At 41.6% G+C, this 15,800-nt stretch overlaps 1 protein-coding gene and 2 long non-coding RNA genes across 4 annotated transcripts; 2 read left to right on the top strand and 1 right to left on the bottom strand.

Annotated features, from left to right (window-relative positions):
• Positions 1 to 429: 429 nt before the first annotated feature.
• Positions 430 to 1,986, top strand: LOC135389209 (uncharacterized). The gene has a single exon (XM_064619276.1). The coding sequence runs from the start codon at positions 430 to 432 to the stop codon at positions 1,984 to 1,986; it is 1,557 nt and encodes a 518-aa protein (XP_064475346.1).
• A 4,046-nt stretch (positions 1,987 to 6,032) lies between these two features.
• On the bottom strand, positions 6,033 to 7,398 carry LOC135372752 (uncharacterized). Its single transcript, XR_010416107.1, has 2 exons — positions 6,930 to 7,398; positions 6,033 to 6,201 (listed from the first exon to the last, which is right to left on the bottom strand). It is a non-coding gene; the product is annotated as an uncharacterized LOC135372752 (long non-coding RNA).
• Positions 7,399 to 12,074: 4,676 nt separating this feature from the next.
• On the top strand, positions 12,075 to 15,545 carry LOC135372754 (uncharacterized). 2 transcript variants are annotated; one of them, XR_010416108.1, is made up of 3 exons: positions 12,075 to 12,704; positions 12,938 to 13,111; positions 15,268 to 15,545. It is a non-coding gene; the product is annotated as an uncharacterized LOC135372754 (long non-coding RNA). The 2 variants fall into 2 exon arrangements; XR_010416109.1 differs by having other exon boundaries at positions 12,938 to 13,085; positions 15,268 to 15,301.
• The last annotated feature ends 255 nt before the right edge of the window (positions 15,546 to 15,800 follow it).

The following is a 15,800-nucleotide window of genomic DNA, read 5'->3' on the forward strand; positions in this document are numbered from 1 at the left end:
GACAACCTCGGCGCGATCCCTAAAATCCAAATCCACTGAAGACAGCGCTTTCAGATGGGCCTCCATGTCTTGCAGGGCGAGGGCCTATTAATTGTTGGTAAGTGGTCCTCTTGGATTGAAATGTACGCCCACGATGCGGCAAGACTAGAGATGTAAAGGGTCGGAAAAAAAACGGAAATTTTTGGGGGAAAAGTTTTTTTCCTGTTTTTTTCCGCGCCTCACGGAAAAAACCAACAAAAAAAAAGAGAGAGAGAGAGAGAACTCTCAATCTTCCTGTGTCAATCTCGTTCGGAAGGCCAGCACGACATCGACATCGCGATTCGCACATGGCGGCTTAAGTTTGGCGGCTGTATCTGCTACTGCTGTTGCAAATTACGGCTCCGTGCTGCTGGATCTTGTGTGTGGAACGTGTTCATTGCATGAGGAGGCATGGTACGACCAACTTCTGATGTCAGGAGGCATTTTCGTCGCGAGAGATCATCTAAGCCTGGGAAGAAGGACACGGCGTCCTGCAAATACTGCAGCGCGTCATATGTTTTCCCTAATGCAACCCGGCTCACCAGGCATATTCTTGCATGCTTGAAGTGTCCCCAGGACATTCGGGATCGCGTCCGCGTGCGACGTGATGACTGTCCCGATGTTCGCAAGGCTCAATGCACACCGGAGGTCAGTCCCACTCCCAGCTGTTCTAGTTCTTTGGTGCCAACGCGCAAAAGTGCGATGACACCATTTGTCGACCGAATGAGCCCAACAGACCAGCAGCGTATTGACGCTGCGCTAGCGAAAGCGCTGTACTCGTCGAACACGCCTTTCGCCGTCGTTGAAAACGAGTACTGGCGGGAGCTTTTTAATCTAGTGAGGCCGTCTTACCCTCTGCCATCTCGATACCTTCTAAGCGGGCCCCTACTTGATGCAGAGTTTCAGAGGGCAAGAATCCACGTCGAGGAGCTCCTGAAGAGTGCATCTTACCTAACGCTACTTACTGACGGGTGGACAAATATCAGGGGTGAGTCAATCGTCAACTTTATCGTTGCAACACCGGAACCCCAGTTTTACAAATGTGTTGATACAGGGAACAACCGTCACACTGCCACATACATCAGTAGCGAGATCCGCGCGGTTATTGAATCTCTCGGTTCCAGCAAAGTAGTTGCTGTCGTTACGGATAATGCTAGCAACATGAAGGCTGCGTGTGACCTTGTTACACAGCACTACCCGCACGTGACAGCAATCGGATGTGCAGCGCATGGGTTGAATCTCCTGATGAACGATCTGATGGGACTCGACACGCTCCGAGAACTGAACAAGCAAGCAAGGGAAGTGATTGAGTACGTTAAGCGCTCACATATTGTGGCTGCGACGTTCAAGCAGAAGCAAGAATCCAATGATGGCGAAGGTAACTCGGTCACACTGAAACTTCCAAGCAAGACAAGGTGGGCAGGCGTGACCCTATCACTTGAAAGCCTAGCCAGGAACAAGATGGCTCTAAAGGAAACGGTAATTATCGAGGACCTGAAGGTTAAGAAGTCCGTCAGACAGACCGTTCTTGATGAAAAAGATTTCTGGAGCCGTGTGAATTCCGCACTATCACTTCTGAACACAATTTCGAGCTGCATTGCTTCTGCAGAGTCTAACATGGCTCTTCTTTCTGACGTACCGTGTCTTTTTCATCGGATCAGGGAAGACTTCGACTCGAAGCTAGAATCTTCTCTTCTGACTCGTAGCGAACAGGAGGCAGCTAGTGACATAATCAGAAGGCGTAAGAACTTCTGCGTCCAGCCAATACACTATGCAGCGAACGTTCTTGACCCTAGGTACGAAGGCAAGAACCTCGAAAATGAAGAGCCGTCCGCTGCTTTGGACTGGTTGTCGTCGCAAGCTAAGCACTTTCATCTGGACCGCGGCATTGTTTTGTCCAACTTCGCAGAGTACCGAGCGCACAGAGGGGGTGTACGCTGTTTTACACCATTAAAAATAAGTAATTGAAAAACACACGCTTAAAATTCCAGTCACCAAAATCCAGCCGCTGAAATAAACCGCCGAAAAATTCATCCCTTTGAAATCCACACTTTCAAAATAAATCATTGTTAGGCTTATGTGTACACTATGCCGTGCTACATTGGGTGGGCAACGCAGTGTTTTATGTGGGCGGCAACAAAAGATTAGGGCATTTTGCGATGTTCTGCCTCGCGTTTATCGTGTTTCTTCAAATTTATAGCTGGTATTATCGAAATATTGGCAAAATGAAATGTCGCGTATGAATACACCGATCTACAGGTCTCTCACCGGAAAGCAACTGACACGAGGCTATCGGACGCTATCATTGTCTGTACGAAGCGAGAAGTTACGACGTAAACAACGAGAATTGCCGAGGTAGACCACAATTCGGGACGACACAGACATGTGAGCCTCAAACACCCTAAAATTAACGAATTCAAACGACTCAAGGAAAAGAGGTGCTGACGTCAGGAATGGAGCGATTGCTGGCGTGAGTGGCGTGAGCACCTAGCTCTTTTCTCCGAGTTGTTTGAACTAGTGGTAGTTGTATCTGGTTGTGTTTGTTCAACTTAATATGGCGAGTTGGAGCAAATAAAAACATAGCGAATTTCCGCATATGTATCCGTTTCTCATGCGGTTGATCTTGACACATAACACTGCCAAGTTTTCCCCTTTCGTGTATCACAGATTGCTTGTACGGCGTTTAGCTGTGTGTAGAACTATTACACTTCGTGTCTTCGTTTCTTTTTACACCTGTCATTCGTCCCTTCAAGTATCCCGAATCCTTCTCTATACTCTTGCAGCAGGGTGGGAAAGCATAATATGTAAAATTGAAACCTGCCTCCACCCGTCTATGTTACAATATAGGTATTGCACATATGACCCTATAGTTAATTTCTGAACTGCACGCATGCCACAAACCTCTGTTTTATCTTTATTGCGGCTGTGTCTGTAGCGAACCTCGCACAGGCAGTGGCGTATCTAGGGTGTGGCAGGTGTGGACAGGTACCATGGGCGCCAGGTGAACAGGGGCGCCATTATGTGGTCGGGTGTGAATGTGCCAGGTCGGGCACTCAACCTGGCACATTCATAAATGATCTAAAGTACCCGCCATTAGAGAGGTTGTAGTGTGAAACCTAGTGCGGACCACACGAAAACGCATCCCCAAGGACATCATGTTAACCATGTTGCATGGGCGCAGGTAGCTCTAGATACGCCACTGCGCACAGGAGCATTTCAAGGATGGCCTCCTATGCGGGGAAGCAGGCAAACTGCTGTTTTCTTCTTCTTTTTTCTTTCAAATGGCCGACTGTGTCCTACCCATGCGCCCTACCTATTAGTTGAATTAAATTGAGAGAACATGAGAGAAGAGAAGATAATCCAGAAGATGTCGGTTCGAGTCCTACAGCTGGCTAACCTTTTCAGTAACTTTCATCTTTGTTCGTTACTTTCTACGTGAATTAAATTGCCTGCTTTTTCAAATAAAATAATAATAATAATAATTTATTTCACCAATGACAGTTGGTGAGCGGATACAGACAAAAAGCTGCAAAAACTGCAGCTTGACGAGGTCTGACCCCCCTTTGTACACTCGACAGATACAACAGAGCAATGACAAATAGCAAACCAGACAATGCAGAGCGAACAGCAATGACAAAATAGCAAACCAGACGAATTACGGAGTGAGACAATGGTAATGAACACAATGCATAAAACAAAAAAGCTAGTGAACATACATGGCCTTTATAGAGCGAATTGAAAGACAGCTGATGTTTATGTTGTTTTGGATATGGCAATTGATATGTCGTGGAAGATTATATGAAACCAACTGTGAGCCATAATTAGTTCGTGCACACGGTGTGAATTACGGCTCATTGTAGCGTAGTGAATAAGGGGTTAATCTCATGGTTAAATTGGCTAGGGCTAGAAAGATGTGATTATTTTGCTTTACTGAAGTTGCATATGTAATGGACATACGGTACTCATAGAGATCCATAATTCTGATTATGCTAAATTTCGCGAAGAGGGATCCTGTTGGGATGTAAAAAGGGAACGTTTGCTATGTGACGAAGTACCTTCTTCTGACACAAAAGTAACCTTTGAAGATTTGTTTGCGTTGTGGTTCCCCAAACTAGGTGACAGTATGTGAGGTGAGGGTAAACCAGTGCGTTATAGGTCATAACTTTTGCTGTAGTTGGAAGGACGTTTCTGTGTCAACCTAAGATGCCGATCACGCGCGATATTTTGTTAGTGATGTAACTGACGTGTGTATCCCACGACATCATATCAGTGAACCAGACGCCCAGTGACTTCACCTCCTTGACAAAAGATATCGTGCTTGTACCGATAACAATAGATTCGGAGCAGGAAATAGCCTTATGCAGTGGGTGGAAAACAACAGCCTTGGTTTTAAGGGGGTTCATTATCAAATAATTTTTTATTTGTAGACCACGTGTAGAAGGTTGATAAGAAGTTGCTCATCTTTGTTGTTAAATCTGTGAGACCCTTTCCTTGCAGGAATAGGGCGGTGTCATCAGCATAAGCTACTATCTTAATGTGGTTCGATAAGGCAAACATGTCATTCACATAGATAATGAAAAGCAGTGGCCCAAGAATGCTCCCTTGTGGTACACCGGTTGTGATGTGGTGTATTCCCGAACATTGACCCTGAATATCAACAAACTGTTTGCGATGCTGAAGATAAGTGCGTATTAAATTTAATGGAACACCGCGGATACCGTAGTGCTCAAGTTTTAAGAAGAGAACACCGTGATTCAGTAAATCGAAAGCCTTGGTCAAATCGATGAACAGACCAAGAGTAATGAGTTTTTCTTCGAACCCGGAAAGGATATATTCTTTCTGGGACAGAAGAGCTAGTTCTGCCGAGCGTTGCTTTCCAAATCCAAACTGAGAATCGGAAAGCATGGAATTCTTTGTTAAAAATGATAAAAGATTGCTATGGATTAATTTCTCTAAACCCTTTGAAAATACTGGTAGGATTGATATGGGCCTATAGTTACTGAGAACACTAGGGTCCCCACCTTTATGTAAAACGACCACTTTTGCAATTTGCATGTCCTTCGGAAACACACCGGAATAAATTATTTTGTTAAAAATAAAAGCTAATACAGCAGCAATTATATCGAGAACGAATTTAATTTGACAGATCTGAAACCCGTCTTTATCACAACTACTACTATTCTTGAGGTTTTTAAAAATTGAAATGACCTCCTGTGAATCTGTTGGAAACAGAAAGAAACCGGGTCTTGGCGTGGAACGGAGTGTATGCCAGGAGAATGTGAACTTGTACCTGTGGAATTGTGTAAGTTTGACAGGGTTGCAAAAAAGTGTGAAACTCTCCAGCTAACCATGCACCAGTAGAACCGCTCCGCCTACGGCCAACTCCTCGACACGGCTGTTTTCCCGACTGTAAATTGATTTAAGACTCTTCCATGCAATATTTGGCTTAGCTGAAACATTCTTGAAAACTGTATTGTAATACTGTATAGCTTTTTTGCGCTACGTAACTTCGAGTTTACATTGTTTCGGTATTTTTAAAAAATAATTAAATCTTCAGGTGACCTATTTTTTTATGACATTTCTATAAAGCTTATTTCTAATATTTAACATTTGTCTCAGTTCCTTTGTTACCCAAGGTTTACGAATAATAAAGAACATGTATAATTAACAAACACCTGCAGACCTATACCAATATGCAGGTAATGGGACTGATACTATAATTTACATAAACAGTCTCTAGGGTCTAGAAAGGGGGGGGGTGGATGTCCTGTCCAGCCCCTCAATTTCCATTGTTACATAAAGCTTCAATTGGCCTTGACAGTGTAGCAGCAAGCTATCCAAGGCAAGACCTCCCCCCGAAAAATCCTGGTGCAAATCTGCTTGCAACAACGTGAAAAGAAGAACTCCAGAACAATGAAACAACTAGAAAACAACAATGGCACTAAAACACTTATACACTCTTGTGCGTTACCTGATTTGGACAAATCTAATGGAGCCACTCAAAACACAGAGCCTAGTGAGGGCAGGTTTAATATTATGCACTCTATTTGTGTCTACAGAATCCCATATCTTCTCCTTGAAATGCTGCAGACTTGTGACCATATACATTACTGATCTTCCTAAGATTGGAGTTGTCTAAATCCTTCTCCCTCGTCAATCTCAGTTTGGGATGTAACAAGTGAACTGAAAATGGAAAATTACAATTAACAATACTATGCGTGAGTAGAACTGTACATTGTTTAACGACGTAATCAAATCTAGAACTATTTGGTTTAAAAATAAGGTCAATGAGGGGCTGTAGTAGTTCTTACATGCCATGATTCATAGGCATCTTTTCTGTAACCTAAGAATAGGTTCATCATAGGGCTGTACACTGTGGCCCCATGATTCTGAACAGTAAGCGAGATATGAATGACCTAGCGTGAAATAAATAGAGCGTAGTACACTAATTGGAAACAGTTCTAAGTAAGAGCAGGCAGGCTTTCAAAAGGGGACGTCACATTCAGGGAGGCTTTCGAGGGGAGGCAGGGAGGCTTTCATGGGGGACGTCACATTCTGCTGAATGTGACGTCCCCCATGAAGATGTTCGTCCATAATTACACTGAGGTGTTTTCATCAGCCTGCAGTATAAGTTTACCATGAATAGCAAGATTAAGTGTAATCCTTCATAATTTAGATAATGTGCTACGAAAAACAACTGCATAACTTTCATATATGTTTAACATAATTTTGTTTTGTCTAAACCACTAATCAGTGTATTCCGAATTATCTTCAGCATGCCATCGAATTTGTGCGACACTTGTGTCGGGCATAAAGAAATTTATGTCATCAGCATACATTACACATTTGGAATTGTTGAGCCCCTTCTGAAGATCATAACTGTATAAAGGAAATTGATATTGGTGTCAAACCTGAGCTCTGTGGGACTCCTATAGAGGTACACAGAGGCTGGGAGGGAACATTGTTACGTACAGCTGCTTGTGTTTGTGAAGACAGGTAACTGCTGCAAAACTCTGAAAAAAAAATGAAGGCATGACCATGGAAGCCATTTTTGTCAACACGATCTTGTGGTTTATCGTGTCAAATGCTTTTTTTTTAGTATAGAAAGATGCCAGCAGGGAAGGTTACAAGGTTATCTTTTAACACGTTATTAATAAATTTTGTGGCAATTAGTACAGCGGAAGAAGTGGATTGCTTTTCTCGAAAGCCATGTTGCTCGGAAGAAAAAAGCTGAAACATTTCTGAAAAAGAATTGACTCTAACACTAACAAGTTTTTCAAAGACTGTGTTAATTACGGATAGTACAGACATGGGCCTGTAATTATGATAATCATTTCGGTCGCCACTCTTATATATGGGAACAACCTTGGCCTTTGTTTAGTACACGTAGCAGAATACTTGCCTACATCAATAGAATGGTTATACAAAAGTGTTAGTGCGTCACCCAGAACATCAAAACTGTTGTTAACAACAGTAACCGTACCTGACCAGAATTTCTCAAGATAAGCTTTGAGTAATATTGTTTTAAATCCCAATTTTTGTTGTTGCTGAATTACGATACCTGTACTTCCTAAATTGCAAACGGTAGTATATGTTTCTGTTTTCTTACCTCTAGAGTAGCAATAGGATTTTTGCTTTAATGAGTTTAAACATGTCGATGTCATCCAAGGACACGTCGGATGGTCAAAACGTAAATACTGAGGAATACAGGGTGTTTATTTTTAGCATTTACAGAATTTTTATAAACAGCTATGAGTGCAGTATAGATGTTGTATTTTGCTGTTGAGTTCTACGGCCAGTCGGATACCCTCTGGACGACAGTATTGAACTCCCAGATGACTAATTACCTTAGACTCATTAATTAACTTTTGAATTAGTTGATTTCAGGGAAAAGCGAGATAGCATATTGAGAAACTATCCTCGTTGAATGCTATTCCACGTTTTAAAATGCTGAAAAATGCACATATGTTATAGTATGCATCCCAGAATTTTCATACACAAATGAGCCTAAATGGGGGGTTGTTGCAAGTGACTACTGCTTGTTAGTCTCAGAAAACACCTTCGTCTACAACCTTTGGTCTGTTGGTAACCGTTTCTATTTGTACCAGTCCTCTCAGTGTGTGAGTGATACATAATGCTACTGGGGACTTCTTCAACTGGCTGGTATCTAAAATTCCAAATATTCAAAATTCTACCCCTCAATAACAGTGGCATACTTTGCTCGGGCAACAATGGCTGCTGGCAGTGGTTTGAAATGGTGAAATGGCAGTGGTGACCATATATTGCTCACTATGGAGCATTACCAGAAGTGGACCTACACCTGGTGAGACAATGCTATGGAGAACAAATCAATCCAGCTGACCTTAGACAACTAAGCAATGTACCCAGTCTGGCGCTGTTTGGATCCCTGATGTTGTTGTGCCAGAAAATCCCAGTTCATACCAAATCAGAACCAAAGTGATACACAATGCATTAAAGCATTCATCCAGAAATTGTTGCATGTTACCATAATTAAGAGGGGCAGAAAAAAATGTCATGTTGTGGTCTTGAACAGCTGCCAGGGAATGCTCATCATTGATGAGTTGGACTTGATTTTCATTGAACGAAACAAAAGGACAAAAGGAGGCAAGCGAGCTGATGTAACATATGCAAAAGTGACTTTTCCTTTAGTTTGAGGAGCAGGGAACGAGACGTCAACACAACATACAAGAAGTCTACCTACCTGCAGCAGCATTGTCGCAAGCAACATGCAGGTGTAGTGCTCATAGTCACAGTGAGATATTACATAGTGCTTTGCACCAATCGATGACTACAGATGGCTTTCCAATCACGGCTTTCCTAAACAATGTTCACAAAAAGGGCCAGCAAAGAGCATCATGCTGCTTAGCTGCCTCCATATACAGCCAGGTCATTACAGAATTCTTGATTACAAGTTGCTGATTGTTTCTGTCCAGACTTATTGTTAGTATTTAATGAACAGTCTGTGGACAAGTAGGAAAGTCCCATCCACAAATCATTCTCTGCTCTCTGCAAGCAGGAGAAAGTGCTCTTCACTAGTGAAGCACAGTTTTGTTTTGCCCATTGCTCTACAGAAACCTCCTCCTGTTCAGTCTCACTATAGTGACCACTGAGTCCATGGTCTGCTGCAGCCTGTGGACAGTAGTGACCTTTTCCACTGTACATTATGGCTTGGACAGTATTGCACAAAACATACCATGCAATTCTAAATTAAAGAGTAAAATTCCTAATTAAAAATTCCTATCTTAAGTATAACTTTTACTTCAAAATAGCAGTGTCAAATTCTACAGTCAATCCTCATTTTGTTCCAATTCCTAATTCTACATTGAAGCATCATTTGAAATTGAAAATTTTAATTTTATTTGTTTTTCTATGTTATGTTAGTGTGTTATTTGTCGTCTATGTTTGTTACGTTATGTTTATGTATGTCCAAAGGCCTGCATATTTTGCCTGTACTGCAGTTAAAATGGCACACGTTGTGCCATGCAGAGACAAACACTGCCCACAGTGCACCTATTTCAAGGCCAAAGACGTGCAAGATTTCTCTCGCATTTTCTGCTTAAAGCCTCCAGATGTATGCTCACAGGCCTCCCAGCTGTTTGTAAACCCTAAGAAGGTATTAAGCATTTCTTGTTCTTGGATTGTCAGTATTTGACCTAAATCTGTGGACAAATACTCTGAAAATTCACATATTACACTCTAAATTCCATTTCTAAATCAAATTTCAAATCCCTAATTGAAAATTCTGTGGACAACCAGAATAAAGACTGTTCAAGCTGGTGCTGGCACCCTGATCTGGCCTGTGGCCCAAAAGGGGGTGGTTCCCTCTGTTTTCACGGTAGATGCATGGACGGTGTTATGCAAGAGCATATTGCGGTATTATAAATTGAAAAATCTCATTTTGCATTCTAAATTCCAATTTTAAGTTCAAGTGTGAAATGAATCATTAGGATTCTGATTTTATGTTCAAAATTCCAAATTGCACAGCCAAACTCTAAATTGGAAATTCTCATTTTATATTATAAATTCATATTCTAAATTAAAGTGTTAAATTTATCATAATTCTGATTTTATGTTCGGAATTCCCAGTTGCAGAGCAAAATTCTGAAATCAACTAAAGACCATGACATGAAATTTTTGTGTACAACATTACCAAGTTTGCATACAAATAATCTTGTTCAATTAATGCCATTAGGCTAATTACTATGAGATGTAAATATGAACTAACAATGTGTTGTGCAATTTTAAATATTATGCAGGTGACCTTGAATTTTAATCTCCAGCTGCTGCTTTCAGATTTCTCATTAGGCACCCTCTTTATCTGTCCTAATTGCTGTCCGTGTTTCTATGATGTAGAAAGGGCAGGAAGTTCATACCAATGTATGTATGCTGCCACGATTCCATTGCATTATTTGTCCATGCACCAAGGTTTCCCTGTTGGTTCAATGTTAACGGAAGGTACTGCCCATACATAGACATGTTTTCGAAGTAGACTACAAAAGCCCCCACCCCTGGCACCTGGGGTGCAGTAGCCTTCAGTAGGCCCCATGCCATCCGCACAAAAGTGGCTAGCACAAACGCCAGTGTTACAGTCTTTCTCACAAACACACACACATTTTCTTTGTGTCTGTATGCTGCCGCTAGTCCACAGGCCTGCACATTGTGCCATACAGCCTGCCCATAATGGGAATGGCACTGTCTATGCCAGGAGGCATGAACACAGCCTGCAACGCACCAATGAGCGCCTGTTCAAAATCACTTCTCGTCAAGTCCAAGGATAACACAAGGTCTTGATCTTGCGTTTCCTGCAGAAACTGTCGAAAGGCATGTTCAAAGGTGTCCCAGCTCCTTCCCGGCATCAAGAAGAGAGCCACGATTAAGTGCTTGCTATCCTTGTCAACATTAATAGTCAATATTTGGTCGAAATATGTGGGCAAGTGAAGAATGCCCCATCCACAAAAACCTTGAAAATTCTCATTTTACATTGTAAATTCCAATTCTGAATTATAGTGTGAAATATATCATTTTATTTTTGATTTTATGTTCAAAATTCCAAATTGCAAAGCCAAATTCTTAATTGAAAATCCTGATTAAATACAATGCAATTCTCATTTTTTGTTAAAATTCAATTTCTAAATTGAAGTGTAAAATCTGTGATTGAAAATTCTCATTTTGTGTTTGTATAATGTGCATCTGAGAAGGTCCTTCATGTACCAAGTTAGGGTTGCATTATTTGTTGTTGCACCACTTTCTATTCCTATTTCCTGAGCAAGTAGGGCCCTGTGCATGCAGGTGTCTCCAAAATAGGCTGCAGGTGCCCCCAGACACCCTGAGTGCAGTTGCCTTCAGTAGATCCCACACTGTCTGCCCAAAAGCAAGTGGCACAAATGTGCACATATTTTCGTTGTGGGTGTAAGCAGCTGCCAGTCCACAGGCCTGCACATTTCTGAAAATGACACCTGCTGTGCAGGAAAAAACACTGCCTGCAATGCACCAGTGAGTGCCTGTTGAAGCTATGTTTCACTAGCAATTTCTCCCTGAGGCTTCAAAATGCAAATTGATGCACCTCCAGCTTTTTCCAGGCATCAGGAAGGCACTTCTCTCGTTCACACTGATGATCAATATTTGACCTAAATTTGTGGACAAGTAAAAAGAATGTTTGTGACTCTCTGCAAGCAGGAGGAAGAGCTCTTCGGTAGAGAAGCACAATGTGTGTTGCCCATTGTTTGCCTCACTGAAGAGCAGGAACCTACTCCTATTCAGTTTCTCCGACCACTGAGCCTGCAGCACCATGCGGCCAGGAGAAGCCGATTCTGTCTTTTTTCAGTATAGATTACTGCCTGGAAAGTGTCCGATTCCGCACTGTCAAATTCCAAATTTAAAATTTCTCATTTTGCATTCTAATTTTCAATTCAAAAATGGAGTGCAAAATTTGTAATTAGAAATCTGATTTATGTTGGAAATTCAAAATTGCAGTCAAATTCTGAATTGAAAATTCTCAATTTGCTTTTTAAATTCCAATTTTACATTGAAGTGTGAAATTTCAGATCATAATTCTGATTTTATGTTCAAAATTCTAAATTGCAGAGCCAAATTCAGAATTGAAGATTCTCATTTTATTTTAAAGTGAAGTGTAAAATGTATCATTAGAACTGATTTTATGTTCAAAATTCCAAATTGCAGCCAAATTCTGAATTGAAAATCCTCATAATACATTCTCATGAAATTCTACAATCAAATAGAATTAAATTCTGATTTTCTTTTTGTTCTAAATTCCAATTTGAGATGTCTGTCAATTTGCATTTTTACATTCTGCAGTTCATAGATTTATTGTTGTTTACTTTGTTTTTCCTGTGGGTGTGTCAGGGCAATTTACATAGCTATAGCTCCAAAAATGATCATAAATTTACTAAGAGTAATATAGCTTACAGGTGCAGTGTTTACATAAATGTGTGTTGCTGTTGTATGAAACTAGGACGTGCAGTACCTCTGGACTTTTCTGAGGAATGTGTCCATAGTTGTCTCCCCCGCCTGAATGCCTGTTGCCGCTGAATGGCACCATTTGCTGCTTGGAGGTGCCCCACACGTGCCGATTCGATCTGGCGCAGCGCTTCCAGGCACGTGTAGATATTTGGATGGGGTCTGCCCACCACCACAACAGCCATGAGGTAATAAGAATGTACGGTCTGTTTATTATTATGCCTTTGTTTACACCATGTTGTATGCAGTATAGTAGTGTGTGTGTACTTACTGTATTTCTAATCGTTAAGCTTTGTTTCTGTTGGCATCTGCAATTGTTGTTGTACTGGCATTTTGCATCACATAAGATGTGTGACTCATGAATTTACTATGTCACTTTTTGCGATGCTGTGGAAATGCTACATACATGTGCTCTGTCCAGGGATACGAGCTCCTGCTCATAAATGTCAGGGACAGGCAGGTCAGGCTCCTCCCGTGCCCAGTCTTTCAGCCTCGCCCGCAGCCTGTCTTCTGTTGCACAGGCAACCACAGGAGCACGAATGTGATCTCCTGGAAGAGAAAAATTCATGGTATGGCAAGTATTGTCCTAGTTCAGGTAGGTGTTCAACCGACTTTCAGCTCAAGATGTATCATATTTTCTGGTGTATAACCTGCATGTTATACACATTGAAAGAAAGAGTTGCAAAGAGGCAATGTGCATCTTTTACTAGTGTGTGCTATACAGGGTGTTCTTTTTTTTTATTCATTGGATTTTTTAATAAAAAGCTATGACATCAGCAGAGATGCTGTTTTTGTGATTCATTTTCACATCAAGGCAGATATACTCTGGAAGACAGTATGTAACTACTAAACAACTAATTAGCTAAAATTTCCTCCTTAACTCTTCAATTAAGGGACTTTGGATAAAAGCGAGCCTTCAGAGTGAGAGACAATCCTCGATGAAAGTCATTCCACCTTCTACAAACCATGAAGTGAGTCCATACATTGAAATATCCATTGTCAAATATTGCTATGCGAATGAGGCAAAAGCACACAAACCAGATGCGCTGAGGAAAAAGGGTTCAATCCACGTCAGAGGGTGTGGCCCTATGATGTGCTGCCAAGACTTTGCAGCCTTGATAAGGCTGCGGGGACCAAGGATATGCACTTCTCAGGTGAACAGTTTCGTCTTTGCCTCATCTGCATACCAGTGTTTCGTGATGAATATTTTAACGCACATGCTCATTTCAGGGTTTTTAGAAGGTAGAATGGCTTTCATCGAGAATTGTCTGTCACACTGGATGCTTACTTTTATCCTAAGTCCCATCATTAAAGAGTTAATTAGTGAATTTTACATAATTAATCACCTAGAAGCTACATACTAGTATTTTCGAGAGGACGTCTGCCTGGTCTTACAACGGAACTGCAAAAACCGCATCCCTACCGATCTCGTAGCTTTTTTTATGAAAGATCTGTGATCAACCAAAGAAAAAGACACTCTGCATATCAGTTCCTTTCCAAAAATTCAACCTTTCTGGGAGATGTCAGGTGACTTGTAGCCGGATAGCCATGCATGGAGTTTCATTGCTGCACCCCATTACGACGGGGCAGATGTCCGGCAAAAACGGGACACTACCTATTGGGTTGCAGATGGATAGCTGCTATCCTTTGCAGCGGGATTGCTCCTGACTGAGGGCGACATAGCACACGAGTCAGATGGGGTTCCCCAGATATCTTCGGAATACCCGTCTACCCTGCTGTTTTCACGTGACCTCACATTCTCTATATCATCACTCAGGTGGCAGACATTCCTGCTTTAAAATAGAGGAAGTACCTTGTAGGTAACTAAAATGTAATAATAATATAATAGTGAGAACAGTAGGTAATAACCCGTACTTGGACAAGACGTGTTCCTCTCTAGTTCCTGCTCAAAACTGGGAATTGCATGACGTAGATGTTCGTTATCTATCGGTGTGCATCACACATGTAACTGTCAATTTCTGCAAATTTTAAGTGGTGTGTGTTATACGCTGGAAAATCGATAAAGAACGTATAGCAATTTATATTCCATTCAGTATAGTTTCCTGTATACACGCTCTTATCTTGCATTCGTAGGTCTCTCCTTGCACACAAGCAATTAACAATTTTCTTGACCAATGGGCCATCCCGTGTTATAGATTGTGATTAATGAAGCAGAGTCACACCAGACCTGAACCAGTTTTGCGACCGTTGAGAGACCTTCACATAGGGGCACCTGCTTTGTCGCCACCTGGGTCTGCGAGGAGAATACAGAGAAGCACCACGTCACAACAAGCAAATGTCACTTTCCAATAATATAGCAAGTTGAAGTAAGCCATCCCACAAATAAATGTAGTAAAACAAACCATCGAATTTCAGTTCGGTTTCCTAGCATATCTGAACCTTGTATATTTGTCCCTTTATTTAGATAAATGTAAGCAGTCTTCTTCTTGTGTAGGGGAAGGCTGTGAGGAAGCTATAACATGCTCCATTTGTTTATCCAGAACTCCAAGCATGGGGGTAATTATTACACATATATCATTACCAGCATCTCATAATAACTGAAGTAGCCATCCCTGTGGGGTTTACACATTAGGGGGTGTCACCAAACATGAGGGGATTGGAAAAATAAATATGAGGGGATAAATGAGTCTGAGTCTTGTTTTGCTAGTGTTGATGAAACACAACATTGTGCTGTTTTCCTAGTGCAGTTTGAGCTGCTGGGTATTCATACTTACCACTGATCTCTTGCAGCTGCCCTTCCACAGTCCGAGCAACAACTGGGCAGTTGATCATCCAATACTCCTTGCATTTCTACATGCTGGAGTACGCTGGAGGACGTACTTATATCCGCCCACATGCAAGGAGTCTTTTCCTTTCCGAGTTTCGATGAATTGGCCATCCATCTTGCCACTTCAGAATCTTTGCACCAAACGTCTGTGTTGCGTGTGCGTGCGGGCGAAGCGAACACGTGCAAATTTTATTTTGTATGGTGTAATGATACAAGAAGCGTAAAGTGAGAAATAAATATATTTTCAGAAATGCAGCGACCCAGTTTGTGTAAATGTACAAATGCTTTACGTTGCAGTGTTAGTCATTCTAGAGAGATCACAGAGAGAGGGGGGTTCGGTATCGAACGTACATGTTAACCCATATGGCCCATACAGGTCTGCAGGACTATGGCAATGCAAGTTCAGTCTCGGAGAGGACCCAGGTGCCTTAGGCCACTTATTCCATTTCCCCATGAAAGTGCCTGGCAAACATCAGCGCAATTTATTTGTTTTTGA

This window comes from Ornithodoros turicata, chromosome 1 (genome assembly GCF_037126465.1).
Source record: "Ornithodoros turicata isolate Travis chromosome 1, ASM3712646v1, whole genome shotgun sequence".
In the NCBI taxonomy this organism is placed as follows: Eukaryota; Metazoa; Arthropoda; class Arachnida; order Ixodida; family Argasidae; genus Ornithodoros; species Ornithodoros turicata.

Bases quoted from the DNA above. Each gene is read 5' to 3' on its own strand.
- LOC135389209 (XM_064619276.1), top strand. From the start codon at position 430: ATGGTACGACCAACTTCTGATGTCAGGAGGCATTTTCGTCGCGAGAGA.